This window comes from Synchiropus splendidus, chromosome 1 (assembly GCF_027744825.2).
Source record: "Synchiropus splendidus isolate RoL2022-P1 chromosome 1, RoL_Sspl_1.0, whole genome shotgun sequence".
In the NCBI taxonomy this organism is placed as follows: Eukaryota; Metazoa; Chordata; class Actinopteri; order Syngnathiformes; family Callionymidae; genus Synchiropus; species Synchiropus splendidus.
In genome coordinates this window covers 42,426,552-42,446,982 of record NC_071334.1, presented here as the reverse complement: position 1 = coordinate 42,446,982, position 20,431 = coordinate 42,426,552, and the positions used below count along the sequence as shown (strand labels likewise).

The 20,431-nt window shown below is 42.6% G+C and overlaps 2 protein-coding genes across 6 annotated transcripts; one reads left to right on the top strand and one right to left on the bottom strand.

Annotated features, from left to right (window-relative positions):
- The first annotated feature begins 1,401 nt into the window (after window positions 1-1,401).
- pnpla4 (patatin-like phospholipase domain containing 4) lies at window positions 1,402-8,755 on the top strand. Of its 3 annotated transcripts, none has more exons than XM_053847914.1 (8): window positions 1,402-1,662; window positions 1,736-1,937; window positions 2,243-2,334; window positions 3,475-3,610; window positions 5,842-5,907; window positions 5,972-6,124; window positions 6,875-7,045; window positions 8,047-8,755. In XM_053847914.1, the coding sequence occupies exons 1-7, from the start codon at window positions 1,613-1,615 to the stop codon at window positions 7,013-7,015; spliced, it is 840 nt and encodes a 279-aa protein (XP_053703889.1). In that variant the 5' UTR covers window positions 1,402-1,612; the 3' UTR covers window positions 7,016-7,045; window positions 8,047-8,755. The 3 variants fall into 3 exon arrangements, with proteins under 3 accessions (XP_053703889.1, XP_053703881.1, XP_053703897.1); XM_053847906.1 differs by having other exon boundaries at window positions 2,240-2,334; XM_053847922.1 differs by lacking the exon at window positions 6,875-7,045 and having other exon boundaries at window positions 2,240-2,334; window positions 8,047-8,754.
- Window positions 7,200-18,524, bottom strand: sts (steroid sulfatase (microsomal), isozyme S). 3 transcript variants are annotated; one of them, XM_053847884.1, is made up of 10 exons: window positions 18,470-18,524; window positions 17,884-18,042; window positions 15,743-15,864; window positions 15,554-15,676; window positions 13,589-14,000; window positions 13,376-13,512; window positions 11,993-12,130; window positions 11,772-11,931; window positions 11,339-11,460; window positions 7,200-10,618 (listed from the first exon to the last, which is right to left on the bottom strand). In XM_053847884.1, the coding sequence occupies exons 2-10, from the start codon at window positions 18,033-18,035 to the stop codon at window positions 10,260-10,262; spliced, it is 1,725 nt and encodes a 574-aa protein (XP_053703859.1). In that variant the 5' UTR covers window positions 18,036-18,042; window positions 18,470-18,524; the 3' UTR covers window positions 7,200-10,259. The 3 variants fall into 3 exon arrangements, with proteins under 3 accessions (XP_053703859.1, XP_053703867.1, XP_053703850.1); XM_053847875.1 differs by having other exon boundaries at window positions 7,201-10,618; window positions 18,324-18,512; XM_053847892.1 differs by lacking the exons at window positions 15,743-15,864; window positions 18,470-18,524 and having other exon boundaries at window positions 17,884-18,008.
- Between the last annotated feature and the right edge of the window lie 1,907 nt (window positions 18,525-20,431).

Here is a 20,431-nt window from a genome sequence, read left to right as displayed (position 1 = left end):
CAACAAACTAGATTGGCCACATGCCCAATAGCTAGAAAGATGCTACATAATATGACAGTTATCCCAAAACCTTTCAGAATGTACCATGGGTTTCCTGGATCAACTAGATGTCTCTTCCATTCCCGGAACAAGGCGTCTTTTAATGTACTTTTCCATATTCATTCACAACACGAAGTGGCCGGGAAGTTTACTGCTGACGTGTCAAGAAAGGCAACGGAGCTCAGAGTTCTGACAGCAGAGGGTCCAAGGGAAATAAATGCTGACTGGAGTGATAGCAGGAGGAAGAATTGCACACCAGAGACTCTACTTAAGGTGGGGAAACGTGAGGAAACCTCTCATAATAAAACTGCCTTTGCTAGAGGGCTTATTTTGTGGCTTGACTACTTGATTTTTAGGCAGCTTTTTCAAGAGAGCACAGACCTTGCTCATGCTGCTCATTTAAACCCATGTTGTGGTTTTTCTTTCTCCCACATTACTGTATTTGAGTACAACAAAGGCAATACTTCACTTGATACAATGGCAATTCACTCTATCTCTATTCTACTCCAATTATCCACTGTGTTCTGCGACAGTATGTGCAGGCAGCAATTTTAAGTAGTCAATAACATTTTTTTGAAAAACAACCATGTTTAGCATCAGGAAATATGTTGACTTACACACAAAATATTTTGATGTTCTGCATTTAATCCTATGTGGATGAAGTGCAATGTAATTAAATGTAATTTTGGGTTGCTGTTTCCAATGTCACTGTTTATTTTGGTGTCAATTTTGTGCCTTTATCTGTGGCATCAAACCAAGCACAGTGATGGTGATTGTACACATTGTGTAAGACAAACTGTTTAAACTGTACTGTACTGTAATTGATACAAAATAACATTTAAAATGTGTACTTTTGTGCATTTATTTGATTTATTTAATTGTATTATTATCATTTTTTTTACTCATTTATTTGTAATGAGGAACAATAATTTAATAACTAATTTTGTTGTTTTTAACAACTGAAATATTGTTGATGGAAATCAATCATTTCTGCACATGAAGTGCACAAATGCTTTTTGGATGCATGTGGAAATCCTATACACCACTAAACAATCATTTCCTTGTTCTGTTATTGCTACTATCAACAATTATTGCTTTTTTTAATCTGTTTTTGTTTACATTGTAGACAGACAGACTCTAACAGAAATCTAATTTATGCAATACATGTATATAATATAAACTTGTCTTTAAAGGAGAGTCAACAATTGTTGCTGCTAAATACTGTTTGGGGTCTGCAATGGTCAGTAAATTCGTTAAACGACAATGGGAAGGTATTTAACTACTGACTGTGCACAATGATTAAATGGGCTTTACTTCCGTTTTATTTCGAAAGTTATTAGCGGAAATGTGGTACGTAACCCGTGCGAGCTTTGTTGTGTCCTTGGCGGTTGTATGACTCTGTGCAAGTCCGGTCAATGTCGTCTAAACGTGGGAGTTAACTTCCTGATATATTGGGGCGAATTGCACGCTATTATTTTTCATTCATAATTCTATCCGAACGTTGTGTCTTGTCTGCGACCAAGTGTCGTCTGCGTTAGCATTTTACGAGTAGCGTTGCTGGCATTTCCGGTTCATGACACGGCTGCGTAGAAATTCCCCCAACTCCCTTGTTGAAGTAGTTTTGTAAGTGAAATGTGTTTTTAAATGCGGCATAACTATAAACTCCGAGTCTCTAGTGACGTAAGACTTCCTGTAGAGGAGCTGAAGACCTAAAGAAGATGACGGTATTGAACTTGTCATTTGCTGCATCCGGATTTGTGGGAATCTACCACCTGGGTGCTGTGGAGGCTTTCCTTCGTCATGGCAACAAGCTGCTGGGCTCCCTGCAGGCTTGTGCTGGGGCCTCTGCCGGAGCTCTGGTGGCTGCAGTCATGATCACGGCTCCCGACAAAGTTGAGGTAGAAATCTCCTGTATAATGTTCTGATGAAGAAACTGGTATGTTGAAAAAGTAGGGCAACCCTCGGGGATCCTGCAGGGGGTTCTTGAGGTTCCCAGTAAAATCCTCTAAAATCTAGTTGCTGTTTTTTTTTCAGTGATACAGAAGAATGGTTCTAATAGTTGTTAAATACTTGAAGGCAGTGTGCTGGTATTGTTATTAAGACTCAAGGTTTTTATGAGTACGTTATGGCAATGTGGCTGTTCATGTTGAAGTCTAATTCATACTATTGGAAATAACAGCATTTTTCTTTCCCCTCTCAGCAGTGTAAGGAATTCACTTTTAAATTTGCTGACAACGTGAGGAAGCAAAGATTTGGAGCTGTCACACCGGGATACAACTTCATGCAGAAGCTGCGGTAATTATTATATAGGCACCCTTCAACCATCTTCATCATTGTTGCAGCTTGTTTTGACCCAGTCGTGTGGAGTTCACAGAATTCTATCACCTAATAAATGCATTTAAAGACTGAAAAGAAATTATGAATAATGATTTAAATCAGGAAAAAATACTCTTGAACGTCAGTAAATATGTAATGTCCAGATATTATCGTGAACATGAGGGAAAATAATCAAATTAAATCTATGTAAAATAATAATAATCTCTAATTAAGTAGACAACAAAAATCTGTTTTTATTATATGTTTTTTTTTATCTGTATGTGATTTTGATCATTCTAACTAGGGCTGTCAGTAGATTACATTTTCAATCTTAATGAATCACACTAAAGCTGAGTTCACTTGTGATTAATCGCAAATGAATCACACATTCTGGATCTGCTCCAAATGTAGCTTGAAGGTAAATGTTCCCAACACCACAGTGGCCAATAATGAATGAAGATTTGTTCATTCCAACAACCCAGTGTAACAGATACCTTGAAGAATTACTTCAGAGCCACTGAAGAGGCTCAACAACATGCTAACAGCTTTGCATTATTGGCCACTCTGATGTCTTCCTTCAAGCTACATTCAGAACAGATACAAAATGTGAAATTAATTTGCCATTAATCGTTAGCCAGTTTATGTAGCGTGTTTAATTGCGGTTAAAACTTCAATCTATTGACAGTCCTAGTAGTAGCATTAGTTCCTGTAAAATTTCAGTCACACATTTTGCTGTTGCTGTAGTTTTCTGATCAGAAGTCAAGAAGTTGAATCGTTTTTTCAATGGAAAAATGCAGTCATCGTTTCAATGTAATTCTAAATTTGAGCACCAAATAAGACACTAGAAAAATAATGGTTGGATAATAAGTTCCATAACATGTGTGTTTCCTTACAAACCAAGGTAAATGATGAATTTATTTTATAGATAAGGGAAAAAAACTGTAAGTAGAGTTGTCTTTTCTCTTTCAGTGATTCACTAAATGTTGTCTGAAATGAACAACAAAAAGAAGCCACGCGTTAGACATGTGAGCCATCAAAAGAGCAAACGATGAATGACAAGAAATTGACAGAAAATATCTCCCATTATGGAAAGTCTATAAAGGACAAGTGTGTTTACAGGGATGGCATGGAGGAGATTCTCCCGACAGATGCCCACTGTCTGGCCACTGACCGCCTCTACATCTCACTCACACACTCCAGAAGCAGCAAAAATATCCTTGTGTCCAGGTTTACATCCAGAGAAGAGCTCATAAAGGTATGAAACTGCACTTGTGCAGCGTTAACAAAAATAATTACTTTTCATGCTCCTCTTTACGAAATCCTTTTCATAGTTTCTGTCAAATGCTGTTTCAAACGTAGTCAATAAGGATTTTGCCTCAGAGGTTCGAGAGACTGGTTTGTTCCGCTGCAGTCATGCTTTTTTTCCCATCAGTGCAGCGCACACTTGAAGGTAAGAGAAGGGAAGGTGGATTTACTGTCAATTCTGCCATATGCATTGCATATAGAGGATTGAAATGTCATTACTCTGTGGCTATATATAACATAAATAACAAAAAACAACAAAATCATCATGAGAGCGTAAACAATTAAAGTACAACTGGGTTGTGTGTATGCCTGTGCTTGTGTGAATGAATAAACCCATAAGTCCCTGAGATTCTAACGTCTCACTGGTTCTTCTCAGCTTACGGAGAAAGTCGAGAGGCTGGCGGGCTTTCTTGACCAGTGATGAAGTGTTGTTGGTCCAGGAGAGATCTTCGACCACATGCACTCCCAGGAACTTTGTACTGCTTGCCCTCTCCACTACAGAACCATTGATGCTTGGAGGAGCATGCTGGGTGTGAGCTCTTCGAGTCCACAACAATCTCTTTGCATCTCTTGGCAAGGTGGCTCACCTCGCACCTGTAGTTGGTCTCGTCTGCGTTGCTGAGGAGACCCACCACACTCATGTCATCTGCAAACTTGATGATGAGGTTAGAACTCCGTGGTGGGGTGCAGTCGTGGGTCAGAACACATCCTTGTAAGGCACCTATGTTCAGGGTGATGGTGCTGGATGTGTTGCTGCCGACCCTCACTGCCTGTAGTCTTCCTGTCAGGAAGTCTAGCAACCAGTTGCATATTGAGGTGTTGAGGCCCAACTGAGTTAGTTTGTTTATGTGCTACAGGGGGATGATGGTGTTGAATGCCGAACAGAAGTCTCCAAACATCATTCTGACATATAAGTCCTTGGTCTATAGATGGGTGAGGGCGGTGGAGATGGCATTGTCCGTTGACCGGTTGGACCAATATGCGAACTGGTAGGGCTCCAGGGAGATGGGTCGGGAGGACCTGATGTGGTGTAGGACTAGCCTTTGAAGCACTTCTTCAGGATGGGGGTCACTTGTTGAAGCAGGAGGGAGCTGACTGGGATCAAGTGAGGTGTGGAAGATGTTTGTACAGACATCTGTGAGTTCAGAGTCGCACTCTCTCAGAACATGACCAGGTATGTTGTCTGGGACCATGACCTTCTGTACATTGATCTTGTAGAGGGATCTCTTCACGCTGTCCAGGGTCAGCATCAGCACCGGGTCACCTGGAAGTGGTGTAGTCTTGTGTGCATGAGTCTTGTTTTGTGCTTCAAAGCGAGCAAAGAAGTTGTTTGTAGGGCTTGTAGTCCGTGATGGATTGAATACCTCGCCACAGACTCCCAGTGTCTCTATTGTCGCTGAAGCTGTGGGCAACCTTCCTGCAGTACTGCCTCTTGGCTTCCTTGATGCCACGGGACAGTTTGGCTCGTGCAGACCTTAGGCTGTGTTGCGGATATTCAGTAGCCTGTAGACCTCTCCTCTGGGTGGTGGTGGTCTCATCTGTGCACTTGCTTATATATAGGCTGTGACAGACTCTGTGTACTCCTGGATGTCCGTGCTTGAACCTCAGTATATAGCATTCATGACTGGCTCATCTTCTATGGCAAATTTAGAGATGCAGGACCCTTCATATGCATCATTTATATTTAGCAAAAACACTCTTAGCCTCTATGTTGAGTCTTATCACCTTCACTTATGGACATTCTTCAAATGCTCAATCAAGTCACAAATCATCTTCATCCAACCATTAAGATGAGATCCTCAGGAGTGAAGAAACTAAATGAAAAAAGCTCCACTGCCGCTTCACTTGGAGGTGATGGCATTCATTCAGCACCTGCACCGGGTCATTCTCTGCCTGACCCAGAGAGGCGGTGTGATGGATGACTGAAGGCACTGACACGTGTCAGGTATTTTGCATCGCAGCGACAGTCGACCGAGTGAACCCACTGGCTGGCCCGGTCCCATTACTGTGATGGATGTTCATTTAGTTTATTAGCAGCGGCACAAAAGTTGCTATCTCTTTTATGTGCCAAGCCAGACACTCAATCAGAGGCGCTTCTCATATTAGATTGTGTCTGAACTCAATTCCTGGAGTCTGAAGGGGGAAAAAAATGATTTAAATATTGCTGGTCTACTCGTTTAGGCTTTATTGGCGAGCAGTTTTGTCCCGGTCTACGCAGGACTTCAGGCCGTGGAGTTCCGTGGACAGGTGGGTCTTTACTTTAGCTTTGTCTCTGTCTCTGTTAGTGGTCACACACTTGCTCTTGTTCTAGAAATGGATCGATGGAGGTTTCACTGACAGTCTGCCCATCCTGCCTGTTGGACGAACAATCACTGTGTCGCCTTTTGCTGGATTGCAGGACGTGTGTCCTGTCCACAGGGGGCGTCATGATACACAACTGAGGCTCGCCAACATGAACATCATGGTAGGTTTGGCTTTACTACTACGTGGTTTACATGCTAAATTGCGTGATACTTTTAGTCATAATGAAGTTTTATTTTCGTTTTTCATTTGACCAATTTGTAGAGCCAAAATTAGAGGTGTAAACACAGCTTAGTGACATACTCCAGTGTAACATGCCATTATTTGTGCTTTCCTTTTACATTGACTTGACCCTCAATTAGCATAACTAGCCTACACCACAAGGCTTTTATCTGAAGTTTTTTGTGATACATTTGTGTCTCATTTACTATCTACCACAGGCCTCTCAAGCTTGTGGCCCTCAGGATGCAGTTTTGCAGCCCAACACTGTGTGCCCAATTTTAGCCTTGTCCAAAGTGAGATGTATGACAGCACTGTATTAGAGAATTCCAATGACATTGAGGCTTCATCTTGGAAAGACCTTCATAAGAGGGCAAAACCACCGAGTCACTCAAATGTTTTTTCACCTGTTGCATTGTCTCCACCTTGTTTTATCACATGTGATCTCGTGAGATATCTGGCTAAGAGGGCATGATTCTGGATCTGTGCTGAGACACATGTCATCAACATCTTTTCATAGTTTGGGTCTCTGACAAAGATTTTGAAAATCGTTATGCATGTGGCCCCATTATAGTGACCTGTGAGGTGAGGTGTGAGGGCCCGTTTATGCTAACCTTACGTACTGATCCAGGTCTGGACATATCTTTCTGTCCATGCTCTGTGTTCCTCCCTATTTCTGTACGTTTCCTCTAAGCTTACGGACCAAACAGCACAGTACCACCGGAAACCGTGGGGGGCAGTGTTGCTGTTGCTGCCCGGTACCATATCTCTAATGAGACACAAAGAAGACAGAACAATGGCAGAAATTCGCCGTCCTCCAGTGACAATATATTAAACAGCCTCATCAACCATCGCCTCCGACAACGTGCGTCCGTTTCCCTCTTTTGTGTATAAGCTTTATTATCATTACTTATTCCACAATCGCCATGTTGGTTTTGGAGGTTGTTGCTGTCATAACATTTTGACTCTTAAACGTAAAGAATGCATGGAAGCATGATCAGTGTGACATTACGTAAGCAATATAGATACTAGAATCCATAAGGAGGCTCAGTCACCACAGCGTTTACAGTCCAATCTCAAATGTTATCTAGTTCGTTTTTAGTCTCAGCAGCGGCGGTTAAAGAAGGTTGGCCTGTATTGTCTTGTGAGAGAGCAGCTCATTAAACAGCTGCAAATAAGCACACAAGGCCGTGCAGGATTTATGCACATCAGAAATGTTGCAGGTCATGAATTATTCTGTTTCTGATGCAAATCACTGCCAGCGCTTGAGAGTGACACTCCAACACTCTCGCTGTAGTCGAGCTGTTCAGCTGAAATGACCTGTCGTGCTCAAATCACAGGTTTTTTAACTGCTTTAGCTTTCTATTGCTAAAGTGGTGAGGAACAGATGTGGACCTTTTTCTCCATTTACCGTCATGGCAAGTCATTCCGAGAAAATAAACAAGCACTGTCTGCAATACCTTCTACTGCACTCTTCTTCTGGTCCAGAATAACCAAGCCAGCTCCACTCTAAATGACTGTTAACACACGCCCCGATACACAACTTGATATTTGAAGTTTTTTTTACAAGTCAGTGTCTAATGTAAAGAGCAACTAATCTCCAAATCCAACACCATATACAGGGGTTTACACCTTAAAGCTAAAAAAGCTTAAGGTGTCCAGTCCCTGTATGTCATTTGTATTCAGTTTGGTCTGATTTAGTTTGGTCTAGTCTCCTGGATGTGAAGATACTTTACTCAGCTTTAAGTAATGATAGTAATGGATGCTCCAGAATGATCCAAAAGGATGACCTCTTTTGTTAGGGACATGTGACTTATGAAAGTTCTTCACACTTCAGTAAGTGTTTTTCCTCCTCTGGTCCTCTAGCTCTCCTTGGAGAACATCAAACGTCTGAACCAGGCTCTGTTCCCTCCAACCCACCAAGGCCTGCAGTCTCTGTGTCACGAAGGATTCAGTGACACACTGAGATTCCTCAAGAGAGAGTCCTGGATGAGCTGACAGTCCGATTCCTCCGGCTCCTAAATCACTTCTGATGATTTCTTTTGAATAAACTGTTGGACTTCAGGATACCAAACAGACTGGCCGCCGATTGTAACGATTTAATATCAACGCTGGGATCAAATGTGTCTCTGAATTTGTTCCTTGGACTGGCTGAGGTTTTTAAAATCACCCTCTGTACCCCTTCTGTGGACATCATTTACAAGCCATTTAATTCTCTATCAGCGTGAAACACTGGAGGTGAATTTTACTGGCTGCTGCTGCAGTGCACAGGAAATAGTGGCTTTGGTTTTTGGATGGAGCATTGTCTTTTGGTTTATCGGACACTTCCTCTTGAATCAGCAGACTGTTTTTTTTAACTGACATGAAAACATGACAAGTGAAACAAAATAAAGAACAATTTCAAATCAATTATTTGAACAAGCTGAGGCTCATTTTCTCAGACCACCAGATGGCACTAGCTCACTGCTCTATTCTCCTCAGCTATTTTGTTGAAACCTCTACTCACACCGAAACACTTCTTAACCAGAACACTTCTTAATGAGGCTTCATCGGGCAGAAACAGGGTTATTTTAATCTTTAGAATCACATTATGAAAATGAAATCAACTTTATTTCAATGACTTTTGTCAGAAAGGTAGAAAAGCAGAAGTCATGTGTTCGCAGTGAAGCTGACTCGTCCCACAAGCAGCCAGTGGCTCCCTGCCAGTGGCTGGCCAGGGTGAATACAACAAAGAAATAGTTATTTATGGTCTTAGTATTCACACTGGAAACAGATGAGGCATCATCAAACAGTGTCCACGTTCTCAAAGCTCAGCAGGTGGCGCTTTTGATTTACAATGGTGCTAGGCATAATTGAAATTCAAATATTTAACAGCAGAAAGTGCCATTTTGTGGGGGCTCGAAATGACGACACTGCTTCATGAAGCCTCATCTGCCCATCACTACTACATTCCTTAGTCATAGTAGATGAGGTTTCCTGACACAGTATCGAAGGGTTGATTAAGTTTCATGACACATTTTGATTTCAGTATTTATTCAATGAAACACGTCCTGGTTTTCTCAGTCCACCAGATGACACTGTCTGCTGTAAAATGTTTGGAGTTGAACAACTAATTCAATGAAACCTCACATCAATTCTAAACCAAGAGAGCCGTCTAGTAGTCACAGGACATTGTTTCATCAACCCTGTAATACCATTTCAGGATTCCTCATCGACCCATCACTACGTCATACTTTTCTGTCCCAGGGGTGAGTAATGGCCCAATCCCCAAAGATTGGTTTCTTTTCCATTTTTGCCTGAATTGACCCTGTATGTATGTAGGAATGTGTGAGGTAAAAGAGTGAGTCATGATTGGCAGGAAGCATCTGGTGTAAGCGTCAAGGAAGGGGTATTTGGGGATCATCGGATGAGGATTAATGATGGACCAAGGAGTCAGACAGAGACCAGAAAAGACGGCAACCAACTGAAGCAAGCCAATCAGAAGAGTGTGTTTTACAGCTACCACCAATAAAGGACAAGATTTGGGAGGATTCACCAACGTCGGTCCAGACCGAGTGGAGTCTACAGGACATGTGGAATTTGACCCATGGAGACCAGGACCAATCGACAGAGACTGTGCTTTAAAAGATGAACAGAAAGCATATAAAAAGGGTACATTGTATCTGTATCAGTCTTCTCACAGTTTAGAGTCCAGTGGGGATTAGGAGTTTGTCAGCATCAAGCATCGGTTAGACTCCTTCTCACAGGACTTAAATCAGCTCAGCTCTGACATAAATTTGAGTTAACCTGGCACGTACAAAACAATTCTCGCAGAATTTTGTACTGTCTTTGCTTAAACTCTTCGATCCGTCCGTCCATCTGTCATCTTACATTAACGCCTGTAGAGAAACCAATATGCACAATGTTTTCTGGCGCTCAGAAATGACTAATATAGCAACATAAGATTAACCAAATCACCCCATAATGTGATACAGTTTCCATTTCACTGTCAACAGACAATTGTATCATCCTCTCAATAATGTCCCACCAATGTAGAGAATAAAGGCTGATAATTGAAGTGCTGGGAAGAGTAAAAACATCTAAGAATCTGTCCAGCTCTGACACTGGCAGAGCTGGCTGAAGGTGGAGCAGCACGGCTGCAGCAACGGTCTCCACATAATGTTAGCAGCCGACAGTTGACTCTCCACCGGTTTTACTGACCGCTGGTGTCTCTCTGCTGCTTCCTGCATCACTGCCAGGATGGAGTGGAAGTTTGGCTGGGTGGCAGGCGTCAGTGGGGTCTTCTCTGAAGGGTCTCTGGAAAGGTCAAAGAGCAGCGGTGGACTGTGGAAGGTGACGAAGTGCGGCGTGCAGAAGCAGACATGCGTGTGTGCGCAGGAGGTTCCGTCCTCTGGGTGGAAGTTTGGAGTGAAGTAAAATGCTTTCCAAACAGAGCTACCTGAAGGGATTTGAGAACAAAGATGACTTCAGCTATGATTCCGACATGATTGTTTCCTCCTGACAGCTAAATAATAATGATACACCAGCTAAACTGCAGTGTCTGATGAAACATGAGAGAGACTTTTCAACCTTAAATTCCTCTTCTTAATCCTCTTTGTAATCTTTGAAGAAAAAACGTTTGCATATCACAGAGTATCCAGTAGTGAAGGGTGGATTCATGAAACAGCCTCCTGATTTTCAGAGGCAACTCCTTGCTCCTCCCTCCAGCCTGCACAACCCCCTCCCTCACTTGTCCAGGACCAAAGTCTTAAAGGAACAACGTGAAACCAGACGCCAATTTTCAACTATTGCCCATATTAACACCCATATTAAATGAAGGAACACTGCAGTCCCAATATGTAAAAGCAGAGAGCGCAATCTAGTTAGCTCTGCAAATAAAGGCACTGTTTTATGAAGCCTCATCACCCATTTTCAGCGCTTTAAAGTAAATAAAATGCCTGTGATGTCATCGCTTTGATGTGATGAGGCTCAATATTTTGACTTTACTTTAGCCTGTAAAACTCTATGTTCTGTATTAGCCGTGACGCTGCATAAGCCGCAAGGTTCATGACATGAGAAAAAAGTAGCGGCTTATGGTACGGAAATGACGATACTTACAAATAAAAAAATGATAGTGATTGCTGCCGAGTGTTCAACTCAACACTGCAACTGGACTTACTGTTTCGGGGCTTCCACCTGACAGCGTTGAGAAAAGCGTTACAGTAGTGGAACAGAAACTCATGGTCAGACCGTTCCACGTTGCCCTGCAGTAAATCCATCATGTCCCGACCGTCTATCTCTCTGCAGAGTACAAGGGAGAAAGTCAGCATCTACAACTCCTTGATGCAAAAGTGTTTGGTAGCAGCAACGGCTACTTCTTCATGTTCTCATCAGTCACAGGTTTCTTAGAAAGCTGTATTCTTGACCAATGACGATGAAGCGATCTTGTGACCTTGCTTTGAACCAAAAATGCATGTTAAAAACTGGATCTGCTGTATTTTTGATTTTCTCCACACAATGACGTCCCTGGTTTAGATGGACTCGTCCATGGTCCCGGTTCAAGGTCAGACATGATATTCAGGAGGTGAATCTTCATTCGAGTGACATCACACCTGTCTTCAGGAAGTGCAGCTCCACTCAGGCGCACCACAGTTGGAAACAAGTCCATGTTACTGGTGGGCTCGTCGACCTCCCTGCCACCAGCGATGGTTCCTGGCCAGCGCACGATGCCCGGGACACGGATCCCTCCCTCCCAGTTCGTGGACTTGCCTCCTGTTAGTACAGCACTTGTGAGTGGAGCTCAGAAGTTTCAAAAACGCTTCCACTGTTGTACCTTTATATATCCCATTCCACCCTCGGTGGACCTCACCGCTGGCTGAAATCTCCTCTAGATGAGCCCCTTGATCGGACGTCAGGTAGACCAGAGTGTTTCCTGCCAGTTGGAGCCGAGTCAGAGTCTGTGTGATTTGACCTGTGGAAAAAGCACAGATTTAGTGAGAGACTGAACTCTCTGTCACTGTTTTCTTTTGTAAAGGCATGTATATATACAGTGGTACCTCAGTTTTTGAATGTCCCGGAATTCGAACAAATCGGAGTTCGAACAAAAATTTCGAGATTTTTTTGCTTCGGATTTCGATTTCGAAGCAGGGATGCTTCGAGTCTCGAATACAGGGATGAGGCGAGTCTCGGACAGAGCGTGACTTGGTTTATGACTTTGTCACAGCCAAACTGCACAGAACTGCACATTCAGAGCTGGACATGCACCGGGCGCTTCTTTACTTCTTCTTACGAGAGAGACGTCTCACTCCCCCGGCAACCCCTCCCACATGCAGCGGCCACACACATACACGAACAGCGCACCTGCAGCAGACACTCCCACAAAAGCCTATTTTAAGGCTTGGAACGCATTATTTCTTTTTCCATTAATTGTAATGGGAAAAATAAATTCAGATTTCGAACAAATCGCTTCTCGAACGGTTTTAATATGGTTTCAAACATTCGGACGGGTGCCGAGGTGCCGCCCCACCTTTTACCAAAGTATGTTGAAAACCTTAGAAAATGTATAAATACATATGTAAATATTACATAGACAATGAGTTTTGCCATTCATCTGTGTGTCACTGACACATTTCCCCATTGAGCACAAAGTTTTCTGAAATTAATGTGTTTAATGTTTGCACACATTGATAAATGTAGTTTAGTTATTTTGAAAAAGAAAATTCACTTTAATTTCTTTCAACTATACACAGAACTTAAGTGCCTGTCTGCTACTTGACTGTGAGCATTGCCTAAATTTCAACATGTTATATTGAATATGAATTTATAGCTGGAGATTTTACAGTTCCAAACTCTCAGAATGTTAGAAGAAGAATATGGAGCTGTTTATGAATTAACAAGTACTTCTTAGGTGCCTTTGTGGTACATTATATGTATTGCAATGTTTTGAAAGTGAAACTGGCTCAGCGCCTCCTAGATTTTTTTTTTCACTAGCTGCTACTGATGGGTAGATGAGGCATCATGAAGCAGTACTGCAGGGTTGATGAAACAATGTCTTAGTTTTCAGGGTCCACTCGATGGCGCTCTTGGTTTAGAAATGATCTCACTGAACATTTTACAGCAGACAGTGCCATCTGGTGGCCTCTGAAAATCAGATCACTGTTTCATGAAACCTCATCCATCCACTTTGAGAAATTCAAAATATTTTCCGCAAACTCACCCACACTCCAGTCCACCTCATGGACTGCGTCGCCATAGATGCCATGTTGGCTTGTCCCTCTGAAAGCTGCAGAGGCAAACATGGCGGTGTGAACCTGCAGCAAAGAGAAAAACAACAGAAATGGCCTCTCTGCATTCCTGAAAAAAAAATGACATTTTGTTATGTGGGGGAAACAAGTTACTATTAGTTATTACTGTTGTAATAAGACCTCACCTTTCCATGAAGGTCACTGCATCACGTGTCATGGCCTGAGTCAGGTTCTCCGACCTGTATGGCTGCTCGATGATTCTGTGGTCCTTCATCAGCACACAGTTCAAGTATGGGACGATCTGAATGAATAAGAGTATTGCCGCTGCGAACATGAGCAGTAGAGTCAAAAGGGTCAGCGTGAACTTCCTGTGGAGGCGGAGCAGGCCACTGAAGTGCAGAGCCAGTGCAGATGCCAGGATGACAGCCAGAGTTCGGTATGGTAGAAATTTGTGGATCATGAAGACGGTGCCATTGTTCGGACTGCAGTCCCGCAGGTTAGTCAGAGGAATTCCGAAGAAGTATTTGAATCCGTGAGTGCTCGGGTGGTGACAGTGATCGGTGCTGTTCTTGCAGTTAAGTCCAAGGTGCCATTTACCTGCCAACACAAACGTGGGGTCAGCCGAGGTCGGAAGCTTTGAGGGGTCCATTTAGCCTTAAGCGATTCGGACAATACCCCTCACAGCTCCATCAAGCCCTGTCAAGTATTTCCTACGACATTCAGAGCTTTGGCTTGGTATGAAATTTGTAGTGAGATAACCATTCCAGACGATGCAGCCCGTGTTCAGGAAGCTCTTATAGCTATGTACATGCGTCAGGCACAACAGCACACAAGTACAGGTCAGCCTTCAGGATCAGCTCTCTTGTCCTGACACTGCTGTGAAAAAGGCAAGGCATGTTGTGATCGAGTGATGGGCACAAGCGTTCTTTTTCATCATGTGGCCCTTGCAGGAGCTTGCGCAATTTAATTGCTTTGTGTATTTGTGCGGTTGCTTTTTAACCCCGCCTCCCAGTGGAGCAAGAGAAAGCTGCTGTACAAATGAAAAAACAGACAAATGTCAGCGGCCTCAGAGTTAGATTGAAATATAGTCTTGCAATCTGATGTTGCCAATTCACATCAGGCTAGTCTTTTGGCTCTGACTTGGAGGACTGGCCGTCACATGTATCAGTGGCTACAAATCAATCTATCAATCTGGTCTACCACATTTTCCAGATACAAGCCGCTAGGTTTTTTTTCCGGTCTGAACCCATATACAACGACACAGCTAATATATGGAGTCTTACAGAGCGTCATGCTGGCAAAATATTGAGTCTCGTCACATCCAACCGATGAAATCACGTTTTATTTACATTAAGGCGCTCAAAATACAGTTTCCACCAGGCTTCTGATTTTCAGATGCCACCAGATGACGCTGTCTGCTGCAACTGATTCAATGAAACCTCATATCATTTCTGAACCAAGAGCACCATCTAGTGGCATCTGAGAACTAGCAACACTGCAAGGCCTCATTTCCCGTAACAAGTACACAGCAATTGTACTGAATGGTCAACTCATTCAACTACAGTGGTACAGTTGTTGCTAACTACAGTTCAGAGTGGAGGGTTAAAGTAAACTCAAACGTTTGGGATTCAAGTATCCAGAGAACTGAAAGACTGTCAAACAGGGGTTCCGAAACAATGTGACTCTAGGATCTATTTTTAATATCCCCGTCAAATGATCAGACAGTAGAGTCATGCTTTAGATCAGCGTGTGCGTGAGCCCCAATGTGTATAACGTTATTGGACTGTCTTTACTACTGTTGTGAAGAAAATCACTCACTCAACAGTAGTTGAGGGAGACGGTTGCATGCAAGCTTAATCACGCCGTTCACCGCATTTTCCAGGTTGTGTAGTCCAACTAAGAGAAATTCCAATTTTTCCATTGCTGAATTTTGTTGTTTACATGCACTTTAAAAAGCCCAATCTTAGCTGGTGGAGGCAGTAATTTGATTTTGATTTTCTCAGACATAATGTGACCATGATAACCTCTCAACACATCCCTTCCAGGACCTTCACAACTGTGGTCAAATGGACCCTGGAACAGCAACATAAGGACATTTTTGGCAGCAATAGGGAGTGACCCAAGAAAGAGTCAGCACGCATGAAGCATACCTATTAGCGCGGTCTCATAGCCTTGACGTTTAACAATGTTAGCAAAGGTCACCTCCTCCTGGGGAAGACCTCCAGACGCTGCGTTAAATATGAAAACTCCAGTCATGCCATGGCTTGCAAGACCTAGAACGGAAAACATCTTCAGGACGACTGTTAGAAACAGAGCATCATCGTACAATGAGTTTAAACCTGATCGTATTGGGTAGCGTCCGGTGAGGAACGCCGCCCTGCTTGGTGTGCACAGGCTAGCAGCAGCGATGTGATGCGTTAGCTTTACGCCCTCCTGTGCTAGCTGGTCAATATTAGGAGTTCTGTTTCAATAGAGAGGTGCGATTATGTTGCATACATATATATATATCCAGACACAATATATTCAATAGAATCAGTTTATCAGCTTATGTATTAGAACTTTGGTAGCTTGGAAGTATGGATGGGCAAAAAAAGAAATATGATAACGTTTGCCATTTCGGCAGTAGCAATAACTATCACACAAAGACATTTTCAGTGTGCGTAGGACACATCACAGTCTCTCTTGAAACTGTTTCATGCCGAAACTTAATGGAGTTTGTCTGCAACAATATCATATGTTGAAGTTTCAATATAATAGTTATGTGTGGAAATGAGAAATTCAATGTTTCATGTCTGTGGTAGAACCTGGTTGTGTCTGACAGACTGCTCTGCCAGCTTCAATTAAGCAGTATGTCTGCTGTCCCCAGCGCATCTCATGTCTCTTGACCAAGGCTCTCAAACCAGTCCACGAGGGGCCACAGGAGGCGCAGGTTTTTGTTCCAGCCTATCACCTTTTCACCTATCAGGTGAAGGAAGACTAGAAACAGGTCATTGTCAGTCAGCTGCTGCTCCTTTCAGCTGACGCCTGATTGGTTAAACTGTGTGTCTGTGTTTGGTTGGAATGAAAACCTACACCTACTGCGGCCCCTTTGTGGATCAGTTTGAGACCCATGATCTTGACAGTCTACTTTAACTATGGACCCATCGGGACACATTTCCCAGATTCCCAATAATGTGAATAAATGATCCTTTAGTCATATTATACTCTCACAATCATTATACAAACTGTCAGTCCCTTATCTAGTGTGATGGAAAATCTCTGTGTTTTTTTTCATTGGTAAGTTCGAAGAGTTCATGAACACGGACGGAATCAGAATTTGTTCCAGCATCTACAATTTCGGATATTTTTTTTTTTTTTTAATTATGTACATAATTGTCTGCCAAGTAAGTGATTTTGGAGCAACACCCTGTACATCACAACCAATCACGACACACTGTTCGGCAAACCCGAAAGTGGTCGGACCATTTCGGTAAAGGTTAAAAGTCCTTCATGGATGCACATGTTCCCCAGACAAATGAATAAAAATATATTCAGAAGTGTATAATTATCTGCTGATGAGATGATTCTGATTTTGGTGCCATAAAAAATGAAAGCAATGACCATGTTAGCGAATCACAATGCGTTGTTCCACAGACCACCGAGAAGAACAGAGATATACTTAGGAATCGTATATTGCAGATAAAAATATAACGCATGTGGTAGACAGAGCCACCAAATCCTTCATTTCAGTTTTCTCTGGCCCATTAAAACACCTAAAAAAAATATTGAACCTTCCACATATTACGTCATCATCTTGCGGCAGGTAGGACACATTTGGTAAGCGGGCAGATTTGGTATCGACCATGGGTTATAGCATTAGCGCTGCCTATGAGAGTGTGTGCACGATCAGTGAACCCTAATCGGGGACATGTAAGAGGACACTGCCGCCAATACCACAGCGGAGGTCCGTCCAGTAACCAACTATTTTCACTATGATATTTCGCAGCGGTGCCAGTGCGGTGGGAGACTGTCCTGTTGATATGAGCCAAGGCAGACAACAATGTCAGAAAACCTATTTGGACTGCTCCATCTAAAAAAACAGACCGATTCAGACCAATGTCATGATCAAAAGTTTCCTGTATTAAAGATAAGAAACTACAAAACTTTAAAACTACAATCGTGAACCAAAGTGCACCAAACTCTCAAACTGTCAGACGCCACAGAGCTAACAAGCACAGCAGGTCTTGTCATATTTGTGTATGCAAGTGCTGTGTGTTTATTGGATTTATCGTGGGATGCAAAATTCTCATTGCGGGGATTGTTTTTGGTGGCACATCATGTCCGATAAGTTATCGCCCATCCCTACTTGGCAGTAAACAATAGAGTGGCATTGAGTGAACGAGAAACACGAAGTCATACGAGAGACATAGAGAAATCACGCACTTCCTCTCTCAGTGTCTGACCCCTTCTTTCCACCAGGGACAGACCACTGCATGCTTACCTCAGCGTTTTGTTGCCATAGCACCCCAAATCACCAATCCCCATGTCATCCACCATGATCAGGACAAAGTTCGGCTTGTTGCTCTGCTTCAGTGAGACAAAGTTCATCCTCAACAGGAGCTGAAGACAATACAGCAGCCATGTCTTCCTCATGCCAGGACTAAAAGAAGAAGAAACACATCGAAAATGAGTGTTTTTCATCCATCATTTTGATTTCTATTACGCTGTTGACAACGCTTTATTTGAACTCTCAGTTAAATGGTTCTCTAAATAATGACCAATGATGACGTAATGCATTGTAGTGGCTTAACATGAAAATATTGCTCGCAATGTAAAACGGGTTATTTATGTACACATTTTGAAGCACAACTATAGACATAAATAATCGAAGCATAAACAAACCACCTACCTATCTATCTATCTATCTATTGTTCTACCTACCTATCGATCATTGAAGATTGTGATTCAAAACGTCTTTGGTTAAAGAGCGCGCAACATTCTCTCGGAACCAACCGTCAGAAAAGCGTTTGCTGCTCAAACAGACTTTTAAAAACGAAACAAGAGGCATAAACAAATCATGCACGCACATGTCTGCAGCAGGTTTGGCGAGCTCGTACACAGTACTTCATGCTACCTTTGCACGCAGCCGCCGCTTCTCAAGTCAGCTGATCGATCTGAACAAAAGTTTTACTCAAAATAGTTTTTTCAGAGCGCTTATGACAGGTCGGGAACGGTGACTTCTGAACGACCCAGCGAGTACTTCATTCAAATATATTGTGAAAAAATATCAAATTTTTAGCTGGTATTAACCATATCTTTACAATAGCGTTGCTGTTGTAACTGGCAGTAGGTTGGCTCGATATTGACAGATTCGGCCTTGCGTTTATCTCGCCTCTAACCAGTCACTGCTGCGTGCCCAAGTTACTACAGATGCGTTTTCACGACAACATCCGTCATTTTGTCTGAATTACAATGCAGGCGGCAGATGGGAGAGGCTACAAGGGACTATAATGCATACATTTTACATAGTTTCTTCAAGTGTTTTTTTTTTTTTTTGCCAGCATTCATTTGGAGCACACTTTGGCAGATTATGGTTTCGCAGTTAGGACTTTCCGGAACAGACTTTCAGAATAAAGCGCACGGCGGTGGCGTTGCAATATCCTGACAATATTTCGACTCTTCATTTCACATCATTTTCAAAATTCATTTAAAATTTGTTGAAAATCGAAGGCTATTAAAATATGACAGCGCTTCTCCGCATAGCAAACAACTTCAAAGGCAATTTATACAGTAGAAAATACACATAAATATGTTTATTAGAAATGAAATGAGAAAATTGAAGCCACACACTATATTGAATAAGAGTACCATTTGATTTTAATTGTTGCCAGTTTGCGCAGGTGGGCGTGTGTTGAGGTGAGGAGTGTGCCACAGCGAGAGAGTGTGGTAGAGCGGCACCTGAAACTTGTTGTAGAAAAAAATTAACTTGGTCGAACAAGCAGAGACCGAGGGGATTTTTGTTTTGGAAAACATACTGTTACCAGCGCGAGTCACACACCCGGAGGTTCCTTACCACGGTTCGGAACTGATCAAGCGGGTCCAGTAACATAATACAGACAAAAGGGGTGAATTATTTATTATCTGGAAGGTCTACTTTCATTCTGTGTCACTCCCACCTTAACACTGGAATGATCTTGGTTGAAACTAGTCCAAGATCCTACTCATGTTGATAACACGCGTGTGTCATCAACATGTGTGCTTGCTGCTTGCTTATAAAGCTGTAATGCTTGGGGTCTTTGGACTTCAAAAATACCAAGGCAGAGTTTGGAGAAAAGAAGGCACAGCTCTTCAGCCGGGATCAAGTCCGCGGCCAAACCCAACTCCCTTATGTTCACATCTTGCACTTCTGAGCCGAACGCATTTGTCTCGAGAACATGTCCGTAGTGTGAAACCACCCTTAGTGAAGGAGCTGGAAGTGACAGTTCTAGAACACACAGGTGGTTCTTCCCTCCACAGGTGTTAGCGGGAGTGAAACAATAAACAGCGGCTGCCAGTGGCAAGAGTAGCTAGTGAAACCGACTGGAACAAGACGCAAAAACAGTTTCTTTCTTGTCACAAAGATGAAGATTGAGTGTTTGCAATGGACTTATTAATCAATCTTTTCACTTTTCAAGCATTAGCTTCACTCTGAATTATTCATAGAGAGACGTTATTAAGGGTCTTGTATGGTGGGAACCCACTCCTCATGTTTATTTCATGTAGCAGTGGGTAAAGCGGGTCAAATGGGTATCACTGCCTAAGACAGAGGAATGATGTCTACATTCACTTTCAGCTACTTGGACTCTTGATACATGCAAACGAATTGTCCCCATGAAATGTGTGTGAGTGTACTTGTACTTCTATCTCTGTGAGAACCTTTTTTTCTCACACCAATTCCATGTGAGGACCATATACCTTTGTAGGGACCATTTGGCCGGACCTCACAAATCCTAGCTTCAATTTAAGGATGAAGACATCAAATTAATTAGAATTACGTTCCAGGTGCTTGG

Bases quoted from the DNA above. Each gene is read 5' to 3' on its own strand.
- sts (XM_053847875.1), bottom strand. The intron at 14,001-15,553 runs GTATGCTTCATG...TTGTGTTGGCAG, and splicing joins CTATGAGACCGCGCTAATAG to GTAAATGGCACCTTGGACTT. The intron at 10,619-11,338 runs GTAAGTCCAGTT...AAATCCCTTCAG, and splicing joins CAGGTGGAAGCCCCGAAACA to GTAGCTCTGTTTGGAAAGCA.
- pnpla4 (XM_053847906.1), top strand. From the start codon at position 1,613: ATGACACGGCTGCGTAGAAATTCCCCCAACTCCCTTGTTGAAGTAGTT. The intron at 1,663-1,735 runs GTAAGTGAAATG...GACTTCCTGTAG, and splicing joins TCCCTTGTTGAAGTAGTTTT to AGGAGCTGAAGACCTAAAGA. The intron at 1,938-2,239 runs GTAGAAATCTCC...TTCCCCTCTCAG, and splicing joins CGGCTCCCGACAAAGTTGAG to CAGTGTAAGGAATTCACTTT.